Consider the following 25233-nt stretch of genomic DNA (forward strand, 5'->3'; position numbering starts at 1 on the left):
AAATATAGAAACTGAACTTTTAAAAAAAATCTTTTAAGGGGAATAGACTAAACTTGGAATAAGGTAAAAAAAATTTTTTTAATCTAGATATGTAGAAGCTGAATTGTTGCTGCCTCTTAAGAAAAAGAAGCAATCATCACTTCAGCTACTGGGTAAGAAAAATTAAAGGGCACAGCACAGACCTCTGAAACAAGCTGAATGGATTTCAGTTTCAGTCTGTGGCAACTCTCCAGCTTAAAAGAGAAAAATTACCAGAGTAGAATTGTTTGGAGTTTCCTGAAAATCATATTTTGGAATTATTCTGAATGCTGGAATAAAGGCATTTTCTATTTTCCTAAAAGACATAAACATTTAATTAACAAATCTAATCAAAATTCCATTAGAATAACGTATATAAACAGAAGTATTTATTTTATATTTATTTCAAGGGGAAAGGATTCTTACCTCATAATGCTAATGTTGTCAAGAACTGTCAAGATCATAGATTCAAATAAGTTTAATTAATATTTAAAATTCACTTTTATCAGCAAGATAATTCTTTTCCTAAAAATACAGAAAAAATGGCCAAGTCTGCAAAATGATTAACTCCAAGAAATCTGCTAGGTTTGCTTATTTTTTCACTTTTTCTTAAATATGTTTTGTTCACAAATGGGATATAAAAGGAAAGTATTTCCAGTTACTTACAGAAGTTGTGGACCAATTTACAATGACTTTTAATACCAACTGCCATCTACATTATTAAAAACAAAGACAAATAAAAAACATGAACAACGAACGCAACCACCACCTCAGGTTCTTTAGATAAACTAATATATGACCATCAAAATCAGTTTGATTTCTCAACAATATTTTCCTGTCCATGAAATTAGAAAGGAATACAGTAACTCATAAACTTCATTCTTACAAAGCATTATTAGAGATATAACACTTCACCAAACACATACACAAAGCAAAAGCTACTGTAAAGATATAATATGGTTACTCTAACTAAAGGTGTAACCTGGTTTTTGAATTGTTATTTTCTTTTTTTTTCTTTTGTTAGCTTGTTTACTTTTATGGTATTTTCCTCAGTAGTGGTTTCTAACTTGTTAGGTGATCAAATAATTAGAAATCATGATGCCATTTACATAGTACCACGAATTACTCATACCTTTAATTCTGGCATAAAATTATACAAGCTAGAAACAATTTTATCAGCAGAAAATATAACTTTATTATAGCTTCCACATCACAAAAATACTATAAATAAAATATTTATTAGACTGCATTTCATAGCAGGACAATAAATAACACACTTTAAATCAAGCCAACTACCTAGAAAGGTAGGATGCAAAGATGAACTGTTGCTTGAGGCACCTGTGCAGGTTTATCTCTTCGTGTCTCCCATCCCTTGCTGGTGTCTGATCACTGCAACCAGATGAGCTTTCTCAGCTGTCTTGAAACCTGGGCATCCTTACTTGCCCTGATTTAGCTCTTCCCAGGAGGCACAATCTCGATGTGCTTCAGTATCTTCAGTCTTGTTCCCGGTTGAGTCATGCCACTCCAGAGGGAGAGGGTGCTATTGTGTAATTCTGAGGTACCATACCTCAAACTCGCTCAGCTTGACAAAAACATGCTTGAAATGGGGGAATTCTCACTGAAGTTCCTTTGATGTAATCTAGAGAGCCAGCTTTGCAATGTGATGCTCCTTCCATGCATTTCCATTAAGCTTGTTGGGAACTATTCAATGCCTTCTGCTGGGTCTGATGGTTTATCTCTCCAGATCCCTGCGTTGAAATCCAATTACCAACATAGCAGAGGAGTAGGGCCTCTAAGAAGTGGTAAGATCATAAAAATGACATCCCCTTGAAATGGTATTAGTATTCCAAGAAAAAAAGCTTTCAGAAAGCCATCTCATCCTTCTATGTGAAGGGAACATGCGTTGTCAAGGGACACTGAACTGTGACTTTGGGTTTATTCCTATTGTGACTATAAGCCATCCAGCTTATGCAGACACAATATCATGAATAAAGTAACCCCTTCTGAATTAGCTACAGTGAATGCTCCTGCTTACCAGGTGCTGGGCGTACTTACTACAATGTCAACCATAATTGTGCAAATAAGGACACAATGCAGTAAGATTAAATAGCTCAGCAACAACTACATCAGGAGACAACCTGAACACCGGCTCTTTTTTTTTTTTTTTTTCCAAGTGCTATCACCCTGGAAAGATAATTCTGCATTACCAACAGTCCTTTGTGCTCTTTCCTTTCCCCCTTCTTTCCTTGCTTCCTTCCACCTGAGATCATGCTCAGGTATCCGAAAATAAATGATTTCATTGCAACCTGCAACTAAGAGACGCAAAACCCAAGGCTATGCCAACCAGCAAACCTTAGACAATGCCTTTAAAATCCTGCAACACAATTACATATTATGCACATCACAGCACAGACAACAATCAGAGGAATCAAAGAATTCCACATTTCTTACTGGCATCTGAAGTCTCAGTACCCCTATAACTTACACCTAAACTTTAAATATAGAAAAGCTGTGTCAAATGTGAGTTTTCTGACTTCAAGGCTATCTTTAACAAGACACTGTCAACTACAGCTATTACAACAGTGGCTCTAACCACTGCTTTAGCTCCACACTAAAGGGTTTCATGTCAGCAGTCTGATTGTGACTGATCCTACTTTAAGTTTCAGTCTTGTTCATGTGGTTGAATCCCTAGCTTAGAAACCAGACCATTACTGGACTTAAAGTGAAAGTTTCAGGTTTTAAATTTCATTATCTTTTCATGCCGTGTCATCCTGATAAGTACATATGTTAACCTTTCAGGAAATTGAAAGACATACGTGCTTTGAGAAGGATTAAAAAGGAGAAATGTAATTGGTGCTCACTGGTAAGAGGAATAAATAAAGAGGTCAAGGTCCCCATCCTCCACTCCCTGCTCCGAGTTTATCTTTGGGGTAGCAACATGAGCTTTGGGCTTAAGAAAAGAACTCGGGAGTAAGAATCAGGCATAGTTAAGCAATCCTGGTCATGATGGGTACCTTTCCTTTTGACTTGAAGGCTTTAGACAAAGTTGTTACTTGGTAGAGGAGCATAAATTTAACTCGTTTTAATCTGTTACGTATGTATAGTAATGTAACCACGCCCTTACTCTGTGCTATACAAGCTATGTGCCCAGACAGTGTACCGCCCTACCTACTCCATGTTTAATATTAGTTGGAAGCTTGTGGGCAGCTCACTTTCCTCTGTGCCTAACATTCTGCAAGTCTCCCCTACAGCTCTGCTGTCTCACTCAGCACTCTTAGAAGTATGTCCATTCAAGTCATACTGTAATGGATTCTCATTAGCAGTAAGGTTTTTGTGAGACATGCAAGTCTCTCCCAGAAGGAGGACAGTTTTTCCTTACAGACTTTTCCACAACTAGGTGACCTACACTGTTTCTAAGTGAACTTAAATATTATTGCTGTGAACTTAAATATTATTTTAATTTTGTTTTTCATTTTTAGACCATCTATTTCCTAACATTTATTGATTAAAATTATTTAAACAGTGCCTCTAAATCAAAATTTAATTTCCATAAATGTCTATAGCAATGGTCACAAATCAAATTAACATGCAATTTAAACTGGTGTTCTTTGGCGGTATTTTCAGAGGTTTGTTGATCAGATCTTAAAACCGAGATTAAGAAGAGTTGCCAATACATGTTCTAGTGAGAGGTATTTAAATTTTCAGTGTTCACCGTGATGAGAAGGTTGGTAGTTTAAACACTTTATTGCTGCTCTATAGTATACATAATTAAATGAGGCATGTTCAACCCAAGGGGACTTTAATAGGTTACTTGCAATTGTTACTGCAGGCAACAACTTGTACATGATTTTATTTCCAAATCCACAAAAAACAAATTTTATACAAATCAGCACTGTAAAAATGTCAATTACAGCCCCAGAGGCTTTGCTGGCAGAATAATTGTCTAAATTCTAGAATATGGGAAAACAGGTTGTTTTTTTTTCTGGATTCATCTTTTTTTTCCATTTTCTTTTTTACAAAAAATTTACAAGTGAAATGTTACTACGAAACTTTTTATAAGGAATTTTTGCAAAACATTTACATTTTACCATCAACTATATCTGTTTTAAAATCATTATGTAGATTTAATACCCTATGCTGCACATCAATTTATGTGGGATGACAACTTAGTGACATGCATAAAAAAACACCACAAGGCATTAAAATGGAGACTTAAGTACAAATATTGTTGCAATAAAACAGTTATAAAATTGAAAAATAGGACCTAAACATCATGCTTATCTAAGTTTGACAAATTAAGTTTTTCTCCTAGATTACACACTTTTATTACTGCTCTCATGAGTGTGATAAATAATGACTTTTTAACATCAACTTCTAATGTAATCAGCAACACATACACAAACCTAACCAAAGAAAGTATACTGTAAGAGAAAACTATTCTAACACTGGAGTTCTACCATGGTAAATACAGAGTTTTGCACTGATAATTTTACAAAGAAAAGCTTCATAATGGTGGCAAGGGGAGTGAGCAGTGAAATGCCCTTCACGAGACTGTACTGAGTATCCGTGCCCTGCCACAGCTACATCCCACCGAGTCAAACACGGGACAGTGAAACCTACAACTGCTGTCAGACAGAAAGGAAGGTGGACTCAGAATGGTATGCAGAACAGACTGCCAAAATAGGTCTGATTTCAGTGGTGAAATGTGCCTGCTGACAGGTTATTTTATATGCTATAAGGTTATCCAGATTCAGTCTGATACATGTATAATAGACCTCATTGTTGATGAGGACAACTTGCACTTCTGATGAGCGTACATGGGTTGCATAAAACTGGCTCGTGGAACAGTGATGCAGAGCGCTCAAACTTGGTGCAAACGACAAAAAGTATCATTCGGAGAAAACATGATTAAAACATTAAGAAAGTCTCTTTGCATAAAAAAATTGATAGCACTGATTGTGTAGCATGATAGATAAAATATATTTGATGTTTCAGCTCCTATATAATAAAATTAAAATTAACATTACCAAATGCTCCTCCGTACCAGACAAAACAACAAACTGATTCTGATGTTTTAAAGCCAGATCCATCAGCTGTAAAGAGTACATTAAATAAAATATACAAAACAATTTACAAAATCCAACTAAAATTTAAAGACTTTGTTACAAGTCTACAAAAGCTTTAAGAAACTTGAAATTTATAACCACAGTGTAAAAATTTTTTTCCTTTAATCTCAAAGCTTTTTTATACAAACCAAAAGCACAAAAGGCCTTCAGTTTTATATAACGCTACAAAGGGCTGGCCTAAAGTGTACATAGTGTAAACAGTGATCATTACAGTATTTCTCCTTCATCAAAAATACATGAAACATCATGATTTGGGAAGAGAATTCTCATGAGTAGTACTTTTCCTGAAATAATAAAGAACGCACAAGAAAACATATACCTATTATATTCAAACCAATGATGGTTAAAAAAAGGAAGTAGGTAAAAACTTTAGTTTCCAAATGTCTGTTTCAATAGTTATGATTGTTTAAATACGTTCTAAAAACATGAAGTGTCTTACTAATGTTTAAACTATTAGAATAATCCAATTGCTTTCCATATGAAACTTTTGGCCATCTTTCCTAATAAGACACTATTCTCTAAGACCCTTGCACAAACATGAAATATATTTTCAGTCAGCATTTGACTGAAAAGTATTCTGGTTTTCCAAAAATAATTTTGCTTCATAATATCATATCTATTATACATTTGTTAAGCTGTCTAGACCTTTAGGGAAAATTCTGTTATTGATATAACATAAAGATATCACTGTGATATATGTTCCTAACCAAACACAGTATTAGAAATAAAGTGGGATTTGCCAATTTTTAGTAAAGGAAAAAAGGATTATAATGTAATTAAAAATAATTTTCTGCTGGCCTTGAAAATTATGATAATTCTTTCTTTGGCTACCAAAGCATAAAGAATCCTGCATAATGTCAACATAACTCATATTTACAGAATATGAAATTACATAGACCTATAATCTATGCAAGTATTTCCAATGTGAACATTTAAAATGAAATTTTGCTATTGAACACAGGGTTAGGCACACAGTCAACCCTGACTTTAAAATATTGTTAAACTGCTTCATCTTGCCTTTCTGAGGCTATTATCAATTCTGCCCTAACAAATTTTCCCCCAGCATTTTCCTAAGGTTTCAATCTAAAATTTAACCTAAGATTTAGCTCTAAGGTCCTCTTGTGTCTCCAAAATGGAGAAAATAATTGGGTTTCACTGATTGTCTGCACACACACTACTATAATGTAGTGTAATAAAGATCTGAGACATGGCTCAGATTACTATTTTTGGAACAACATATCCTAATTCAACTTTTGAAGAATTTTTGATATTTAGAAAAGACGGCCAAAACTATTTTGAATAGATTTTTTTTCAAAAAACCAAGCTAAAGAAACAGTATTATCCCTATTGTCAGATAACAATGTTTTCTGTGCTAGACAGTAGAAGAAATGTATGTATATTATTACTGACTAAAATTTTAACAAAGTTCTTCCAAACAGAGAAAGTCCAATTAAGGCCCAGCCTGCAAATTAGTGTGGTCTGTCTCTTTAGACATGTCAACAACACAGGATGTTAAAAGAGGGAAGATTCTGTTTAAAGGTTATGTGATGTATTTCCAAAAAACTACAGCAACTTATACCATGAAGAAATACTTTTCTGTTTCCAGTATATTGGTTTTCTTTTTCTAATTTTTAAAAAATTCAACACTTTCGGTGTTGAACCAAAATCCCCGGAATACTTAGATGCCAAGGATGCAAACGTGATTTCCTACTCTGTAATCCACTTGACCAGCCCATTTCCAGATTTTCAAAGGTGTGTAAACTTAAGTGCAGCACTAGAGGTCTTTGTTATAAATAACGTTTCAGAATTCTTCCATGTTTGTTGAAACATTGGGAGTTGCTGGATTTGAATCTTGGGAAATGGCGGCAACCGTGACAATCCGTGGAGAGCCAAGCACCTCTGTAACAGATGAGTCCAGTTCTCCGGAGGTAACAATGGCAAGAGCTGTCCCACCTCCTTTCTTATTCTGGTGAGTTTTGACATGCTTGGATAGGTGATCACTCCGCATAAACCTTTTAGAACACTCTGGACATTCAAATCTCTTTTCACCTGTGAACATAAGTAAATAAAATTATATACATTCTAATTAAATAAAATTTTAATGTTTAGTAATTTCTCTTCCAAATATATTCTGCTTTAATAAGATATGACATAGACAGATATCCCTAGTTTAAGTAGGTATACAATATTGTCTTCTTATTTCTATGATTATTTCTATGATGGTAAGGGGCAAATCCAGAGCCTTGTTCATGGTAGGCAAGTCCTCTACCACTGAATTATCTCTAGCTTTCTGTTTAAAAAAAAAAAAAAGCAAAAAACAAAAACAAACAGCAAAAAACTATTAAGCAAACAATGTAGAAGTAAAACCATGTGGCTGAGAATAAAAGACCTTATTCATTTCTGCCATGAACTAAGGGGGGGGGGGGAGTGGGAGAGTTGGAGACTGGAACAAGTCAAGTAACAACCCTGAGCCCCAGTTTCCCAATTCATAAAATAAAAGGATTTCTAACAAAAGAAGTCTTGACAGTCTATACCAGCTAACAAAGGGCAGTGGGCAAGGCCATGTGTACTCTAGTTAAAGTTAATAGCTGGGTCTTGACTTTAAACTTGAGAGGCATGACATATTTTAGAAACTTTTTAAAGCTAAGACTTTAGTAGCATGGTGAGGTTTTATAAGTAAAAATTTGGAGCTGGGAAAAAAAATATATAATTAAAAACATCTTTAAGCTTCCAAGGAACAATGGTGATAGTTTGATCCTTAAACATGTTTTTTACCATATGTAAGACAGTTCTAATTAGAACTACTTGTACTCACTGAAATAAAAATCAAATGTTAACTTGTGAAGAGCCTTTGGGGTGCTGCTTGGCAGGAATCTGACATTGGTCAAGGACAAGGAAATGGGATTCAGGCAGGAATCTGACTTTAGGCCATGACAAGGAAGTAAACTCAGGCAGGAATCTTAATCTCAGGGTGGAACAAAGGACAAAGGACGTAGGTTTCAGGCAAGAATCTGACTTTGGGCTTGGACAAGAGGGTGGGCTTGGTCATTCTGACAAGCCCTGGGAAACAACTTTCCTGGGAGTAATCACGGGACTTTGCTTATTGCCTTGCTTGCTCCTCATCGTTCTGCCTGCCTTAAATACTTGCATGTAATTAAAATGGTATAAAAGTGGATTGGGAAAAAAATAAACCTGGCTCAGCCCCAGAACTACAATGTTGTCTAATTGTCTTTTTTCTTTTTAATCCTCACTCTTGTGCTGGAGAACCTGTTGACTGACTGAACAGGCTTGGTCATTAAGTAAAAAGGAAAAAAAAAAAATCTTTTCTTTTGGAGGAATGGGATAGAACACATAAGACCTGGTTGACGGTTCTATCCTGTTTACAAATGCTAACATTACTAGCTTTAGTTCTTCTTTCTACAAATGTCATGTCAGTGAAATGGTGGTTTCCTGGTAGAATTACAGAACTCAGATAGTATGCAGATTCATTCAGTAGAATTTTTTTTTTTTTTTTACCAAGAGAAAATCTACAATTTCAAAATTTTCTACATCAGATATTCCCCCCTTTTACATTGACTGGATTTACAATAATTTTTTTAATCATAAAAGAAAAAGCTTTCAAGTGTACAACCTTTAAGCTAGAGAAACACTGAAAACCTTGTTTTATATGTTTAGTTTATAACTGACTAACCTGAGGCTCATAAACTCATTAGTTTGCCTTGAAATCACAGAACATACAGTATGGGCTTTTTATGTTACACCACAGACCACCATTATTTCATAGCCACCATGTCTGATTTATAGACCAGGGGTGATGACTTGAGACATGGGAGCCTTCTATACATACTAGCTAGAGATAAATCTACACAGTGACAGTCTAGCAAATACTTATTAATCTCAAAATTCATGAACTCAGTCACTTCCCAATAGGTTTCTGTAGACTCTCTGTGCAAGACAATATCTGATTTTAACTTTTACTCTCAAATTAATGGCCACCATTCAGATCTATCACCCCAGTAAGTATTACCCAGTAAGTAATCCAGATATTCTAGCCTATAGCCACTCTGTGACAAATGGCAAGCAGGAAACAGTGGTGACATGTTCAGTGTGGATTTCCCCAGCCTGTCCACTCATCCGTTTGGTTACTGAACTACCTTCAAGTATACTTTCAAAGAAAATGAGTCCTTTTAGCTCAATAACCAAAGTGTTTTCTGCTATATTGGGTAATAATTTATTTCCTACTTTCAACAAATACCATCGTGGACTTTACTTCAAGGATGTAAAGAACGATTGATTATATTAACTACAGATCATACGATTTTTATTGAAAATTATTGAAATTAATTATTGAAATTATTTCAACTCGTCCAATAATGCCTGGGCTGCCAAAATTCATGATTACCTTTTCTGAATAAAGAATCTAATTAACAAATCAGTTGATATTGACTATGGTCACAGACAACATGGCCCTATAAGGACTGCATGTCCCAATTCTTGGAAGTTACACACATGTCAGAGGGTAATGGGGTTTCATACCTGTAACTAAGTAGGTTATGGAACTTGACACAGATGAATTATTCTCAACTGTCAAAGAGACTTATCTGTATCTAGAGTTGGAGAGATTAGAAGTGTGATAGGGACCAACCAAAGTTTTGAGAGGATGTCCTAGAACTCATGTGAGAGGAAAAAAACCAACTAACCAAAGAAACAAAAAAAAACAAAAAAAGCTCCCAGACACCTTGGAAGACCAAACACTGGCCAGGGAAGTAAGGACCTAACATAACACCAAGGCTAAACTGGCTGACTGCAATGGGCTTAGAAGTAGATCCTTTCCCAGAGCTTTATGGAGTGCAGATCCAGGCACACCATAACCCCATGCAAGGTACTAGGGCTTCAGACCTAAAGAAGTTAAAGGATAACTGCTCTTTTAAGCTGTTAAACTTGTGTTTTCTTTTCAGTTCAGTTTCATGAACTTTTATAAAAATGAACAGAGAATCTTGCCAAATACTTACTGTATTATTTAAGCTACTGTCATTTTCTCCTTTCATTATTAATTTGGTAAATTACATTGCCTGAACGATTTTCAAATGTTCAGGCTTTCAAGCCTAGAATAAACTTCTTAGATCCAGACCCATGGTGTTCTTTCTTGGAAGTTTTTAACAAGATTTAATTTCTTTAATGAACAGGACTTTTCATGTTATCTATTTTTGGCGGTATTTCTGAGAAGCTACACTCAGGGCTTCAGTGTGCTACATCAAAGCTCTTTCACTAGGCTCTATCCCAAGTCCTTATCTACCATGGTTGTGGTGCCTTTTTGAACATCATTCAGACCATCCATTTAATGTCTACATTGTCTTTAGTGGTATGCATATATTTTCTTGGTAAGCGTGACTGGGGAATTTAGATGTTTTATCTTTCTAGCAAATCAGATTTTGGATTGAGTGGTCTGAGTACTATGAGCTCAGGGTAGAACACTTACCTAGCATGTGTGCAACCCTGAATTCCACTCCTGACAGCATAAAAATTAAGCCCACCCCACAGCCCGAGTTTGAATGACTTTCTGAACGGTTCTATTTATTTCTCCTCTTTATTATTTCTTAATTTCTCATTTTGGATCTCTTCATTTTCTTGTTTCTTAAGGTAAAAAATATTAGATTACCGACTGAAAAAGATAAATTCACTCATTGTTTTTTTTAATTTGCCTCTTATATATTGCATGATAAAACTTTTCATTCAGTAAAAGCTATTTTCTAATTTCCCTTGAGACTTTCTCTTGGTCCATGGGTAACTCAGAAATAGTGGGTTGATAATTTTATACAAGCTAAAGACCAGAATGAGCTACATACTGAATTCAAGGCCAGTCTGGGTTATAATTTTTGCCTCTATTTTTTCATTCTTTTGTTTTCTCCTTTCCTCTCTATATAAAGAATATGCATGCATATACATATGTATATACACATACTATATACCTCTCTCTCTCTCTCTTTCTCTCTGTCTTTCTGTGAGTGTGTGTGTCTGTCTCTCTGTGTGTCTATGTCTACGAGATAGTGTAGAGATGTATTTAGAAAGAGGCACAAGAGGCAATGGAACTAACCATCCAGCATCTGGAAANGTGGAACAGTTGTTTGCCAAAGATGTTTATCTACTGTGCACTTCTTTGTTTATTTAACAAATGATGAATAACAATAATTGTCATCAGCAGGCTATAAAATATAACAACAACAACAACAACATACACACACACACACACAGAGTCTTCCTTGTCCCTGAGTTATTTGCAGTCTGAAGAGTCAACGTACAGCCGGGCGTGGTGGCGAACGCCTTTAAACCCAGCACTCGGGAGGCAGAGGCAGGTGGATTTCTGAGTTCGAGGCCAGCCTGGTCTACAGAGTGAGTTCTAGGACAGCCAGGGCTACACAGATAAACCCTGTCTCAAAAAAAACAAAAAACAAAACAAAACAAAACAAAAAAAGAGTCAACGTGATCAGATACTGTATCTGAGAAACACAGTACTCAGGACCCTTTCCACCCTGNCTCAGAGTCATCAGTAACACAGAGTCACAGACACAGGAAAANCACCACATCACACTTGGGTGGGTGACCTCTAGTTAACAGGAAGGAGGTAAGTGGGGGCCAAGTTTACAGACAGTTGCAGCCAGAGACATATATCTGATGGGAAACCAGCAACCATGACATAAACAAATCAGCATGAAAGAGGAAGAATTTGGGGGAAAATAGGTAAAGACAGAAATGTGACATCCCATCAGCTATTTGTAGACAAAATTATCTATATATTTTTAGGAATTTTTGAAAAACCTCTAGAGAAAAAAGCTGGTCATAACTATGGTCCAAGAGGAAATAAAAAACTNGTTTATTTCATTGATGATCTGAACATGCCTGAGTGGATTTGTATGGCACTGTCCAGCCTCATGCACTGCTTCGGCAGCATATTGACTATGGGCACTGGTAAGTAAGCCCCTGTGTTCTACTGCCTATAGAAACCTCATCCTTACAGTGGAGGGACATTTGAAAACAGAATTGTCCTTGATTGCTTCATCTTCTGGGAGCATTTTTTTGTATCTTCTATTTGTAACCGTGTGTGTGTGTGTGTGTGTGTGTGTGTGTGTGTGTGTGTGTGTACATGTTTGTACGTATATCTTTGTACATATGTGTGCACATGTGGAGGCCGGAGATCTACACCAGATACCAGATCACCATATTTCGATGAACCTGGAGCTCCCTGGTTCTAGACTGGCTGAGGTNCTCCTGTGTCAACTGCTATGAGTACTGGTGCAAACTGTCATGCCTGGCTCCTACTTGGATGCTGGAGATCTAAAGTCAGGTCTTTATGCTTNTGTGGCAANAACCTTACTGACTGAGCCATCTTCCCAGNTCCCCTCTATGTATCCTATCGTCCTATCAAACAGTGCAGTTTCCCTTCATATCTTTGCAAGATTGGGTTGAAAAGTAGCTGAGCAACATAGCAACTGTATAGAAATTAAGTCTCACTAAGTTATTGAAGAAAATCTTGGCTTTACCCTGGAGGCTGTGAATGTTTGATCATATCTGGGCACTCTTCTTTACTATCCATGACAGTAAACACAGGGTGAGGGGTCCCGAGACAACCCACTAACCTTTACTATGAGAACAGCATGGTTTCCACCCATGGTAAGAGCCACATGAGAATCAATAACCAGTAATAGTTTATATTGACGTGTTAGAGCTTAGGCCTCCAACACATTCTGTCATCTTCAGTTCTCTGAGGTATAGTTTTGATGTCCCTCAGATATGGTGCAGAAGGCCATTACAGAATTATTGTGAAGATAAGGTATCTATGATTAAATCCTTCTGGTGGCTTGCTGTTCTGTCACCTCGTTTTTTGGATTTGAGGTTCTGTTTTCTGTCCCATAGGTACGATCGACATAAAGTGATGCTCAAGGAAATCCGCAACTGCCAGTATGTAGCCTGCATGAATCCCATGGTGGGTAGCTTCACAGTCAACCCAAGGCTGTAGGTGGGTTTACATACCACTCTCTCCAGTGCCCTCGTATGTCATATTCAAAGCTGTAAATCATGCTGGGTATGTTGGCACACTCTTGAAATGCCAGCACTGGGAGGTTGAGAGTGAGGGCTAAGGCAGCCATGTTAGGAGTTCAAGGCCAACCTAAGCTATGATGAATTCCAAGGAAGATTGAGCTTCATAATGAGACCCTCTCTCAACAGAACACCACATCTTGTTTCTTGGTGCTTATGAAGTTAGTATCCCACTTCCAGTTAATTAAGTAGATGTGTTCTTCCCCAGTCAATATAAAATTTTGTTAATGTTTATAGCAAAGTAAGTCAGAAGAATTTCTGTCTAGTCCCTCATCCACCCACCACCTGCTACATTTGAACTCTAATTAACCTCTTGCATGTGTTACATTTAATGGGATGTTGTTGACACATCCCATTAAACTAAACAAACTAAAGCTCAAAGTTTCCACTGGGGTTTCTTCTTTTGTCTTGCATGTTCTGTAGGGTTGACAAATGTATAATGACAGGTGTCCACCATTAAAATATCACACAAAATAGTTCCTCTGCCTGAAGACCGGTCTGCTATGTGGTCATCCTTTCTTTGCCTCTGCATCCCTGCAACCACTTAATCTTTTGAAAACCATTTTTTTCTGTTTTGTTATTGTGGTTAAATACATGTTACATATAATTTATTAGTGTAACCAACTATTCTAAGTGTGCAGTTGAGTGTACTAGATGCTTTCTTATGCCAAACCATCTGTCTCTGTGAGACTGATGTGAAACTGAAAACTCATCCATTAGCTAGCTAGCAAGCTCTCTCCTCTCTCTCTCTCTCTCTCTCTCTCTCTCTCTCTCTCTCTCTCTCTCTCTCTCTCTCTCTGTATTGGGAAGAAGGGAATTATGTTTTCACCACCATATCAAGCCCTAATTTAATTTTTTGTTATTATTTGTTCTTCCTTTCCTTCAAGTTTTCTCCTAGTAATATTTATTGTTTTACCATGAAGAACTTTTGGATATGAAAGTAAAATACTAAGAAGTATTTCTTCTGGTGCAAATCTGATGTTAAAAATTTTTAGTTTTATTTTGCCTAAAACAAGTCTGTATAGAGATGGCTCAGTGGGTAAGAGTACTTGCTGTATAGCCATAAGGATATGAGTCTGGATCTTCAGACCCAACCCCCATGGCTGTTACACACACCTGTACCTCTAACACTACAGCGAGTTGAAAACAGAGGGGTCACTTTGGGTTGCTGGCAGTCAGTGCAGCCCTGTGAGCTACAGGTTCAGAGAGAGACCCTGCCTCAAAGGAATAAGGCACAGAGTGATAAAGGCAATATTTGATGTCCTCGTCTGACTATACACACATATATAGGACTGTGCATCTGCACATACACAGGTGCGTATACCATCCACACAAAACACATTTTTTAACAAGGACTCTTAACATGTAGCTCTCAGGTTGTTCTAAAATTTATGAGGCAGCCCAGGCTGCCTTCTTACTCATTCTTCCTTCTCAGATTCCTGAGTGTTCAGATCATAGCCTCGCTCATCATCCCCCATAATTTTTAGAGGGAATCTGCTATCATTCAAGCTTTCATTTCCTCTACACATAAATGTATCATTTTCTTTTAGAGTCCTTCAAGATTCTCATCATCTCTGACTTGCAGCAGACTAATATGAGACATGTCTGGGCAAACTTTTCCTTTAACACCCATATAGGATGTATTGAACTTTTGGATCTCTAATTAATATCTAATAGGAAACCTTGGTTATTTTATGTTAGTGTTTTCCTGTCTCAACTTTTTCCTCTTCCTTCCAATGACACAAACTTTACGTTCTTTATTTCTGTCCCATGCAGTCCTGAGATCCAGCTTATTCTCTATCTCAATTTTTTTCCTTTTGCCTATGAGAATTCATAATTTATACTCCTCATTTTCAACTGTGATAGTCTCCATCAGGCTACTGAATATTTAGTCATTTCTAACTCTGAATACTGTGCTTTTCTATTGTGTTATAGTCTATAGTTTTAATTTCTCTAATTATAAATGTCTGCTTTTCTATTCCTCTCAACCATGTTTGGCTCTAGTCAGTCTATGGATCATAGTTTTAATGGCTGCTTTAAAGTCTGATAAATTCTTAAATTTAGATTATCTTAGCATCTTATTGTACTCTGGACAGTTTAGATGTTATGCTGCAGAGATTCTGAGTCCTTTAAAATGTTCTAGAAAATGTTTTAGCGTTAGTGGATAACTATTCCATTTAAGTCCATTCAGAATCAAAGTTTCATTCTTTCCCCCTCCCCAAGTTTCAATATTAATTCCTTTTTAAAAGGCATTGTTCAAGGACTAAGGAGATGTCTCAGTGAGCAAGAGCAGGTTTGGAGTTTGAATTTAAAAACAAAAAACAAAACAGAAAAATGGCTATAAATGTGCAAGCTGTAACCCCAACCTTGTTGAGTAGAGGCAGGTGAATCCTGGGAACTTGCTTGTTCCCTAACCATCCTAATCACTAGCCTAAATGGTGAGCTGCTGGTTCAGCAAGAAAGGCTGTCTCAAGAGATTGGTTCGTTCCTTTGTTTTCTGCATGTGTTTGCATGGATATATACAACTGTAGCTTATGTGCATTCATCCAGTGCATACATACACACCACACGTACGTGCACGTGGTAGAGAGAATATGTGCTTCTTAGTCACACATGTAGGAATTAGGGAATGGTTTATAAGGTTTTGTATCATTCTCTGTTGATCCTGTGTATGCAAAGCTTAGGAAGGAGCCAGCATTTCTTTTGTGCTATGCAAAGAATTAGTGATCAGCTTTTATCTTTGTTTCAATGTTTCCTCCATGTTTTCTAACCCACAAGTGTATCTTTTCCTGATTTCATCAACCAGAAAGCCTAGTTTCTGTGGCCTCTTGTAGTACCTATCTGGGGCCACAGTTTAAACAACATGAGAGAAAAATATTGGTGATTCCACCCACATTGCATGGTAAACATAGTCCCCATTTTCTGGAAGCTCTGGCTAGAGATCTGAGTGTCTAAAAACTGTTTTGGTCCTTATGTTGCCACTAGTGCAATGGCATGTTGGTGGGAGACCACTGGCCCCTTTCTGACATTCTCTGGTACATACATGGAGTTTCTATTATTGTTTGTTGCCTGCACCTGCTGAGCATTACACACAGGGTCAACCCTGGGACACAAAGCAGGGAGAACAATGTGAGACTTACCTGCAATGTATACTTACTTAAGTTTGAGCTCACTCTTCAATTGTCTGCTACCGTTCTTCCCATCATTTAGATAAGAAAACAAGCACACTACCCAGCTCTGAATGTAACTGCTACTACCAAGAGGCTGAAGAGTCATTCACTCTGGGTGTTAGTCAACCAACAGAAAATAGCTTTGGCCATTTTACAAACCGAAGCAGCTGTATAATAATTCTGGGGGGAAATTTAATGTATCTATAGAGTTTCACATCTTATCTATTTTGTCAATTAATACTTTTCCTTTTGTACATGAAAACCACTGGCATTTCATTACCAACTTTTATTTGCACTTAAGCTTATAATTACATACAGCTTTATATGAAATATAAAAGACTAAGTCATAAACACTGTATGGCATACCCAGAACATGATGGTGCATGGCTGTAATCCACACCTCAAAAGGTAGAGACAGGTGCATTAGGAGGATTAGAAGGGCAAGTCTTCCTAGCTACATAAAAAGTTTGATGCCAGTCTGAGCTATACAAGAGCATGTCTCAAAAAAGACGAGAGGGAGAGGAAAATGCCATAAATTATGAATATTTGATTCTGAAACATTTATCTTTATAAATACATTTTGTGTATCTTTATGAGTATGGATATGTAAAATAGAAGACTTTAAAGCCTAACTTTTTTTTTTTTTTCAAACAAAACAACCCAATCACAAAGCCAAATTTCAAAGCAAATAAATGGCAATTTTTCTTGGCTTCTTTAACTCTTTTCTTTTCTCTGAAAATCCAGGGAACAGATACTCAATCTTCTCATATAATATTAAAAAATTTAAAAACTCTTAAATACCAAGACTCATAGCTGTTACATAATGCTAACTTCCTGGATAGCGTAATATGCTAATACTCATTTGAATTGCCAAAGCAGGTCATTCTGTGTTTGTAACTCACTTAACAACTTGTGGTGCTGGGATGGAACACAGGGTCTCCATCGCTGACCATCATCCCCAGCCACTGAAGACTATTTTCTAGTCTGCAGTATGGAGCTTGCTTCTATCTCGTGGTGCTGCTTTAACACCAAATGAAGGAACACATTCAAATATCCAAGAAACACCACTTTATAAGAAAGGCCAGTTTTAGGACTCCTGTGTCTTCAACATACACCACAGCTTGTATAAGCTAACTAATAACTCAAAATTCACTCAGTAAGAACCAGGCACACTCTAAGCAGATGAGTGCCTGAATGTGCTTTATAGTAACTAAAACTGGATGGCACTGGTGCATGAACTGTCAAATGGAACAGAGCTTCCTAACAGGGGACCCAGAAATTAAGGCACAATCATAGAGGACAGATTGAGATAAATATAATTATAAATTAGTCAGAAGAATAAACTAGTCAAAAACTGGCTTTTCTCTGGGTGTGGTGGCGCATGCCTTTAATCCCAGCACTCGGGAGGCAGAGGCAGGCGGATTTCTGAGTTCGAGGGCAGCCTGGTCTACAAAGTGAGTTTCAGGACAGCCAGGGCTACACAGAGAAACCCTGTCTCAAAAAAAAAAAAAAAAAAAAAAAAAAACAAAAAAAACAAAAACAAAACAAAAACAAAAACAAAAAAAAACACTGGCTTTTCATATGAAACAATTTGTAGCCTCAATTCACTATTCAAGACAAGAAAAAAGAAGAGAAAGAGGAAGAAGAACAAAATCACCTTTTGCATAATCTAAAGGACCAAACTGGAAGCAAAAACAAAAAAACTCAAAGCTGTTAAAAAAATTTCAAATAACTTCAATATATCTTAGACTTTAATTTTTTATAATTATATGAATGAGAAAAACTCCAGAAGAAAAATGAGAAGTACCACGACTAAGAAGTAAAATAAACAACATACATAAGAAGATGCTTAATGGTCTCTTGTGAGGCTATGCCAGTGCCTGGCAAACACAGAAGTGGATGCTCACAGCCAGCTATTGGATGGAACACAGGGTCCCCAATGGAGGAGCTAGAGAAAGTACTCAAGGAACTGAAGGGGGCTGCAACCCTGTAGGTGGAACAACAATATGAACTAACCAGTACCCCCTGAGCTTGTGTCTCTAGCTGCATATGTAGCAGAAGATGGCCTAATCGGCCATCACTGGGAAGAGAGGCCCCTTGGTCTTGCAAACTTTATATGACCCAGCACAGGGGAAGGCCAGGGCCAAGTAGTGGGAGTGGGTGGGTAGGGGAGCAGGGGCAGGGGGGAGGTATAGGGTTGCAGCCCCCTTCAGCTCCTTGAGTACTTTCTGTAGCTCCTCCATTGGGGGTCCTGTGTTCCATCCAATAGCTGACTGTGAGCATCTACTTCTGTGTTTGCCAGGCACTGGCATAGCCTCACAAGAGGCCACTATATCAGGGTCCCTTCAGCAGAATCTTGCTGGCATGTGCAACAGTGTCTGGGTTTGGTGGCTGATGATGGCATGGATCCCCGGATGGGGTAGTCTCTGGATAGTCCATCCTTTCATCTTAGCTCTTTTCATGGGTATTTTGTTCCCTATTCTAAGGAGGAATGAAGTATCCACATGATGGTCTTCCTTCTTGGTTTTCTTGTGTTTTGCAAAATGTATCTTGGGTATTCTAAGTTTCTGGACTAATATCCACTTATCAGCGAGTGCATATCTAGTGACTTCTTTTGTGATTGGGTTACCTCACTAAGGATGATATCCTCCAGATACATCCATTTGCCCAAGAATTTCATAAATTCATTGTTTTTAATAGCTGAGTAGTACTCCATTGTGTAAATGTACCACATTTTCTGTATCCATTCCTCTATTGAGGGACATCTGGGCTCTTTCCAGCTTCTGGCTATTATAAATAAGGCTGCTATGAACATAGTGGAGCATGTGTCCTTATTACCAGTTGGAAGATCTGGGTATATATGCCCAGAAGAGGTATTGCTGGATCCTCCAGTAGTACTATGTCCAATTTTCTGAGGAACTGCCAGACTGATTTCCAGAGTGGCTGTACAAGCTTGCAATCCCACCAGCAACGTGGTATGACTTTGTGGTATTCATTGGCTCCCAACTGCCAAGATGCCCTTGCACTGGAAAAACCCCTACAATCATAATTTAATTTTCTTCTTATATATATTATATACAATAAATATATACTCTTTAGAAAAAATATATATACACACACACACACACTTTAGAAACACATGGTATGGATTTAGCATCCTAAAGAGCAAAAGGAAAAAAATTCCAGGTCATATAATTCTGGTGATAAAATTTAGTAAGTATGTCAGAAAGAAGGCAAGACACCTTGACCTTCAACAGTGCAACTTTCACTAAGCTCTCGAAAACCAAGTACTATCTCTCTCCCCCCCCCCCCAAGAGAAACCAACTAACCTGTGTGGGTCCTTCTGTGTCTCTGAAGCTCATCGCTCCTTGTGAATCTTTTGCCACAAAACATCCAGTTGCATATGAAAGGCCTTTCTCCAGTGTGCCATCGAAGATGTGCTCGGAGGTGAGAGGTCTTGCCATATACTTTCCCACACCCTTCAATGTGGCAAACATGCTGCTTCTTCTTTCCTGGTTCACTGCTGCCCCTAACAGAACAAAACCAACATCATTATACCCCAAACTCAGCTTCTATCTGTGCCAAAAATACAGGCAGGCCATCTACATGATTATAAAATACTTTTCTGAGTATGTCTGAACAAAAAGAAACACATGAGAAAATTTTTTCATTGAGGAAAAAAAAAAATCAAATTTGGCGACTTACTATATAAAAACGTATGAAAATGTGGTAAGCTTTAGAATTTATGTCTACTACATAGTTCAGACTGCCTGAACCAGCTATAATGTTGCAGTTATCCTCAAATTCACAATTTCCCTGTCTCAGACTCCCTATTGTTGTTGTAGGCATGCTACCCACACATAGGAAAGAAAACAAATCTCTTTAGAATTATCCTCTAAATATCGAAAAGGTAGTGATCTTAGTTAAAAATATATGGTGCACGCCTTTAATCCCAGCACTTGGGAGGCAGAGGCAAACGAATTTCTGAGTTCGAGGCCAGCCTGGTCTACAGAGTGAGTTCCAGGACAGCCAGGGCTACACAGAGAAACCCTGTCTCAGGGGCGGGGGGGTGGGTGGGTGGAATATAAGGTACCAAGATTTACTTGTACCAGATCAGTGGGACAAGGAATTCTATAAACCCCTTCCAGCAAAACTAATAAATTATAAATCTACCTCTCAATACACTATTCAAAAATCTCTGGTCACAGTCCTAAAAACCAGTAACAGCAAAAACTAATATTCACTCTGAAATCTAAAGTATGTAACAATGGAGTCTATAGATCTAAGACTAACTCCTTTTCTTCCTTTCCACCTCCATGACAAAGGAGAGTTACAGAACAGTACAGTCATGAACAGGGAGGGCTTCCTCCCCTCCAGCCTCCCAGAGAGGGGCAGGGCACAGTGTTTCTCATTCTACTGCTGAGGCTGAGCTCCAGTTGAGTGTGGCTAAAACGCACCCAGTGCCCAGCTCACTGAGCTCTGCAGTAACTGTGACATGATGAAAATGATATGGCCCAGGTGTTTCCTGACCTTCATGCACAGTTCATAAATTAGAGCTAGGAGATGGAAGAGGCAAGGTTAAGAAAATGTGAGCCTATTGTCCCTGCCTTCAAGCACTCAGCTGTTACATCAGGTAGCACTCTACCCCACTTGCCCCTTACAAGCCCCAAATCTAGCTAGAATGAACTCCAATCTCAAAGAAACTGACCATCTGTAAGAAAGCTGAAGTTTAACTGAAGGGCTTGTTTTTAAAAGGAAACAACTGTTGCAAAGGCACCTGAGGGAAAGATACAGTGTTACTCAAGATAAGGTGAAACCACAGGTTGGTGAATCTGTGGAAAATAGCATAGGTAGACAGAGTGAGCTTTGAGATAGGAGAAAAAACAAAAAAACAAAAAACAAAAAATGTATGCTCCCAGAAGTCAACAAAGCGATAAAGCTTCAGCTAAACTAACCAAGACAAAAAGACTCAATTACCTCTCTCACAAATAAAAGTCATTATCAATCTCATGAAAATAAAAAGGCTCTTAGAGGAGCATTAAGTGTCACCAACCACTTACGCTGACACATCTTAAACAGAAAATTTGAAAAACAAACAAGCAAAGACAAATAAATGGTCAAAGTAAATCTGTAACAAACAGAATTAGTCAGAAAAAAACTACAAAGCCTAGGCAAATAGCTTTCCTCATGAAATCCCTTTCCCCTATATATAATTTTTTGCTTGTTTTGAGACAAGGTCTCACTGTACAGCACTGACTGTCCTGGAATTCATTAAGTAGACCAGATTGGCCTAAAAGAGAACCAACTGCCTCTGCTACCAAGTGCTTGGGATAAAGGTTTTTACTGTTATAATCACCCCCTGCTTGGTGTGTGTGTGTGTGTGTGTGTGTGTGTGTGTGTGTGTGTGTGTGTAAACTTTTCAAGCTTTTCAAAGACTTGTTCAAAAAAGAAAACTACAGGGAACACTTCCCAATTCACTTTAAGGCCAATATACAAGAAAAGTAGAGACTAGCACCTCATGAACACATATGAAAAGAATCCTTAACATTAGCAAACTAAGCAGTGTGTGGCACATGTTTATGATGCCAGCATTCCCCAGAGGCAGAGACATAAGGGAGGCTGACAGAGAGAGGAAGGGGAAAGGAGGGGAGAAAGGGTGCAGCAGACAAAATCCCAGTCACCTATAAAGAGAATTATACACTATAACCAGGAGGGTTTTACCATACATATGCAAAAATCCTTTGACTTGTAACAACTATTCAGATTTTTTTGAAGCTCACAATTATAATAATAAACGCATAAAAACCCTTTATGATTAAAATGAGAGAGGGGGTGGGGGAGACGATGGAAGGGAGCTTCCTCAACTTAATCCAGGGTTCTAAAGTTGTATTTAAACAGTGAGAAACTAGGTGATCTCTTCCCCTACCCTGAAAAAAAAAACAAAAACAAAAAACCATCAGATATTCTCCAGGGTGGAAGAAGTAAAACCAAAATATTAGATACTATTAATATATCTCTATAATAATAGTAACAGATACTGTAACTATCTCTATAATATTTTGTGTATAATACTATAATACAGAAATTTTTATTAATTTTTTCATGCAGTATATTTTTACCATGCTTTCCATTCCGCTGATGCCCCCCCAGAAATTCTCCATCTCCCTATCCAAACAACTTCATGCTGCTTCTTTTTCAAAAGAAAACTAAACCATAGAACCTAAAGTCAGAACAACCGGGAAAAAAACCAACAAGGCAAAAATTGTCAAAACAAGGCAAAATGAAATAGAAAGCTCCCCTCCCACATGACATAGAGGGTTTTGTTAGTTTGTCCAACTATTCTTGGGGATGGAGACTGCCCTGGACCATGGCTGACAAACCCAGTGACACTTTATTAGACAAAACTTGATTGTTTTCATTGATAGTGGGTATCAATTACAAATAGCTTCTTGGTTAAGGATTGGACCTCATTTCCACTCCCCTCCTCTTAGTGCTGTGGTCACATCTAACTTGAACCTGTGTAAGCCTTGAAGTTTGATGAAGACATCCCACTTAGGACCAAGTGTTCAGTCTGCACAATGTCCAGTTATGGATCTGTGTTCATTCCTATCTACTGCAAGATGCTACTCTGATGAGGACTGAGTGAGGCACAGCAGTATGTCATTAGGAGTCACTTCATTCCTATGTTCCTTTAGCAGAGGAAGTAGGTTTTCCTCTAGGTCTAAGACCTGGCTAGTCTCTGGTTCTTGGCCACTTTATCAGTTTCAGGTACAGGTTTCATCTCACGAAGAAGTTCTTGAATCCAAATTTAAAAAGTGGTTAACTGTTTCCATAACATTTGTGCCACTATTGTATCAGAATGTCTTGCAAGCAGGTTGCAGGGTTTGTAGCTGGGTTACTTTCTCTTGCATTATGCAGAATATCTTCCAGAACCATGAATGCTAATTAGTAGGAGTGAAGCTGCTAATCAGGTTACCAGTTTGACTTTTATGTACTTTATGACATAAGTATTCTCTTCAGAAATAGTGCCTTAGAAATAAGATGTGGAGAGCCTTGGCAATAGTCTGTAATGTTTGGCAGTTCGATGGGACCTCATTGGTTAAGGATTTAACAAGATGAGAGTATGTGAGTGCTGGCATGTACCTACCCTGGAACCAAAGGTTGACTTAGCAGCATAAGATGTCTTCTTGAGGCACTGCCTTACTATTTAGTGATTCCCTTTACATTCCTTTCATATATTTAGGAAGCTTCTACAGTAGCAGGTTTCCTTGGGTTTTTTTCAAATGGCCTTTATTATTAGTCCTAGCTCTCCATTTTTCCTTCTTCACTCTCCTATCTTTTCCCTATTTAATCCTATTTTAGTTGTCCCTTTAATTCTCATAGCTTTATTTTTATCTCCCCTTCCTTCAAAGATCTTCCCCGCACCAATCCCAGTCCCTTACTAGGTACTTAATCTCCCTGGATATTCAGATGGTAGCATATATTTTGAAAGCTTAAAAGCTAACATCCACATATAAGAAAGAACATATATATATATCTTGGGATCTGAGTTACCTCACTCAACATAGTTTTGTTGTTGTTTTGCTTTGTTTTTTATACCTCCATCCATTTACCTACAATTTTTGTTTTTCATAATAACTCAGTAATATTCCACTGTATAATATTCCACTGTTTTCATTATCCATTCATCTGGACTGTTTTCAACTTCTGGTGATTACAACTCAAGCAGCAGTAAACATGGATGAGCAAGTGTCTCTGTAGTAGGGTGTAGAATCTTTAGGGTAGATGCTCAAAAGTGGTACAGCTGGATCTTGAAGTGGCTCAATTCACAGCTTCCCGAGGAATCTCCACACTGTTTCCCATAGTGGCTGTACAGGTTTTCACTCTCAGCAGCAACGAATAGGTGTTCCACCTTCCCTGCATCCTCACCAGTGTGAACTGTGACATCTGTTTTATTTATCTTGGCTATTCTAACTAAGATAAGATGAAATCTTAGGGTGGTTTTAATTTTCTTGATGGTTAAAGCATTTTAAAAAGTGTTTCTTAGCCATTTGAGCTTTATCTTTTAAAGTTTCTGTATAGATCTATACCTCCTTGTTTTCTTAATGTTCCAGGGGTTTTTGTTTGTTTGTTTGACTTTTTTTATATATTCTAGATATTAAACCTTTATTGGATATGTAGTTGGTTAATTGTCCAAATGATGGGTGTCTTTTGCAACACAGGTTTGCAGTTTCATGAGGCTCCATTTACTTCTTTATTTTATTTTATTTCAGTTCATTTGTGTGTTTCGTCTATATACCTCCTGCAAGATGGCTGCCTGTGAAGTCCAGAAAAGGATCCCCTGGAACTAGAATTACAGACAGCTGTAAGCTGTCATGTGGGTGCTGAGAATTAAGCCCAAGTCCTCTGGAAGTATGCCATCTCTCTAACCCAGAGGTCCCACTTACTAATTGTTAGTCTTAGTGCCTGTACTATCTATGTTCTGTTCAGAAAGTCTTTTCCTCTGCCTCTTTTCTTCTTTGTCTTCTGTCAGATTCAGTATATAACGTCTTACATTAAGGTTCTTGGTACATTTGTAGTTGAGTTTTGTGTAATATGATGAGTAAGGACCTATTTTCATTCTTTTTCATGCAGCCATCCAGGCTGACCAGCATTGTTGAAGATGCAGGCTTCTTTTTCCCAATGTATATTTTTGGTTTATAGAATCTTATTTTTTTAAGTACCTAAGGCCAGAAGAGGACATCTGATCCCTGGGAATGGTGTTACAGACAAGTATAAAACACCATGTAGGTGCTGGGACTTGAACCAGGATCCTTTGGCAACCA

The 25233-nt window shown here is 37.6% G+C and overlaps 1 protein-coding gene across 3 annotated transcripts in view; it reads right to left on the reverse strand.

Annotated features, from left to right (window-relative positions):
• Positions 1–385: 385 nt before the first annotated feature.
• Sp4 (Sp4 transcription factor) overlaps positions 386–25233 on the reverse strand; it is a 60908-nt gene continuing 36060 nt past the window's right edge. For all 3 annotated transcript variants that reach the window (XM_029540683.1, XM_029540684.1, XM_021201603.2), the window contains exons 5-6: positions 19738–19937; positions 386–7193 (exon numbers count right to left, since the gene is read on the reverse strand). In XM_029540683.1, coding sequence (XP_029396543.1) covers positions 6946–7193; positions 19738–19937 — 448 coding nt within the window. In that variant the 3' untranslated portion in view covers positions 386–6945. The remainder of the gene's footprint in view (positions 7194–19737; positions 19938–25233) is intronic.

The sequence above is a fragment of the Mus pahari genome, chromosome 7, assembly GCF_900095145.1.
Source record: "Mus pahari chromosome 7, PAHARI_EIJ_v1.1, whole genome shotgun sequence".
Lineage (NCBI taxonomy): Eukaryota > Metazoa > Chordata > Mammalia > Rodentia > Muridae > Mus > Mus pahari.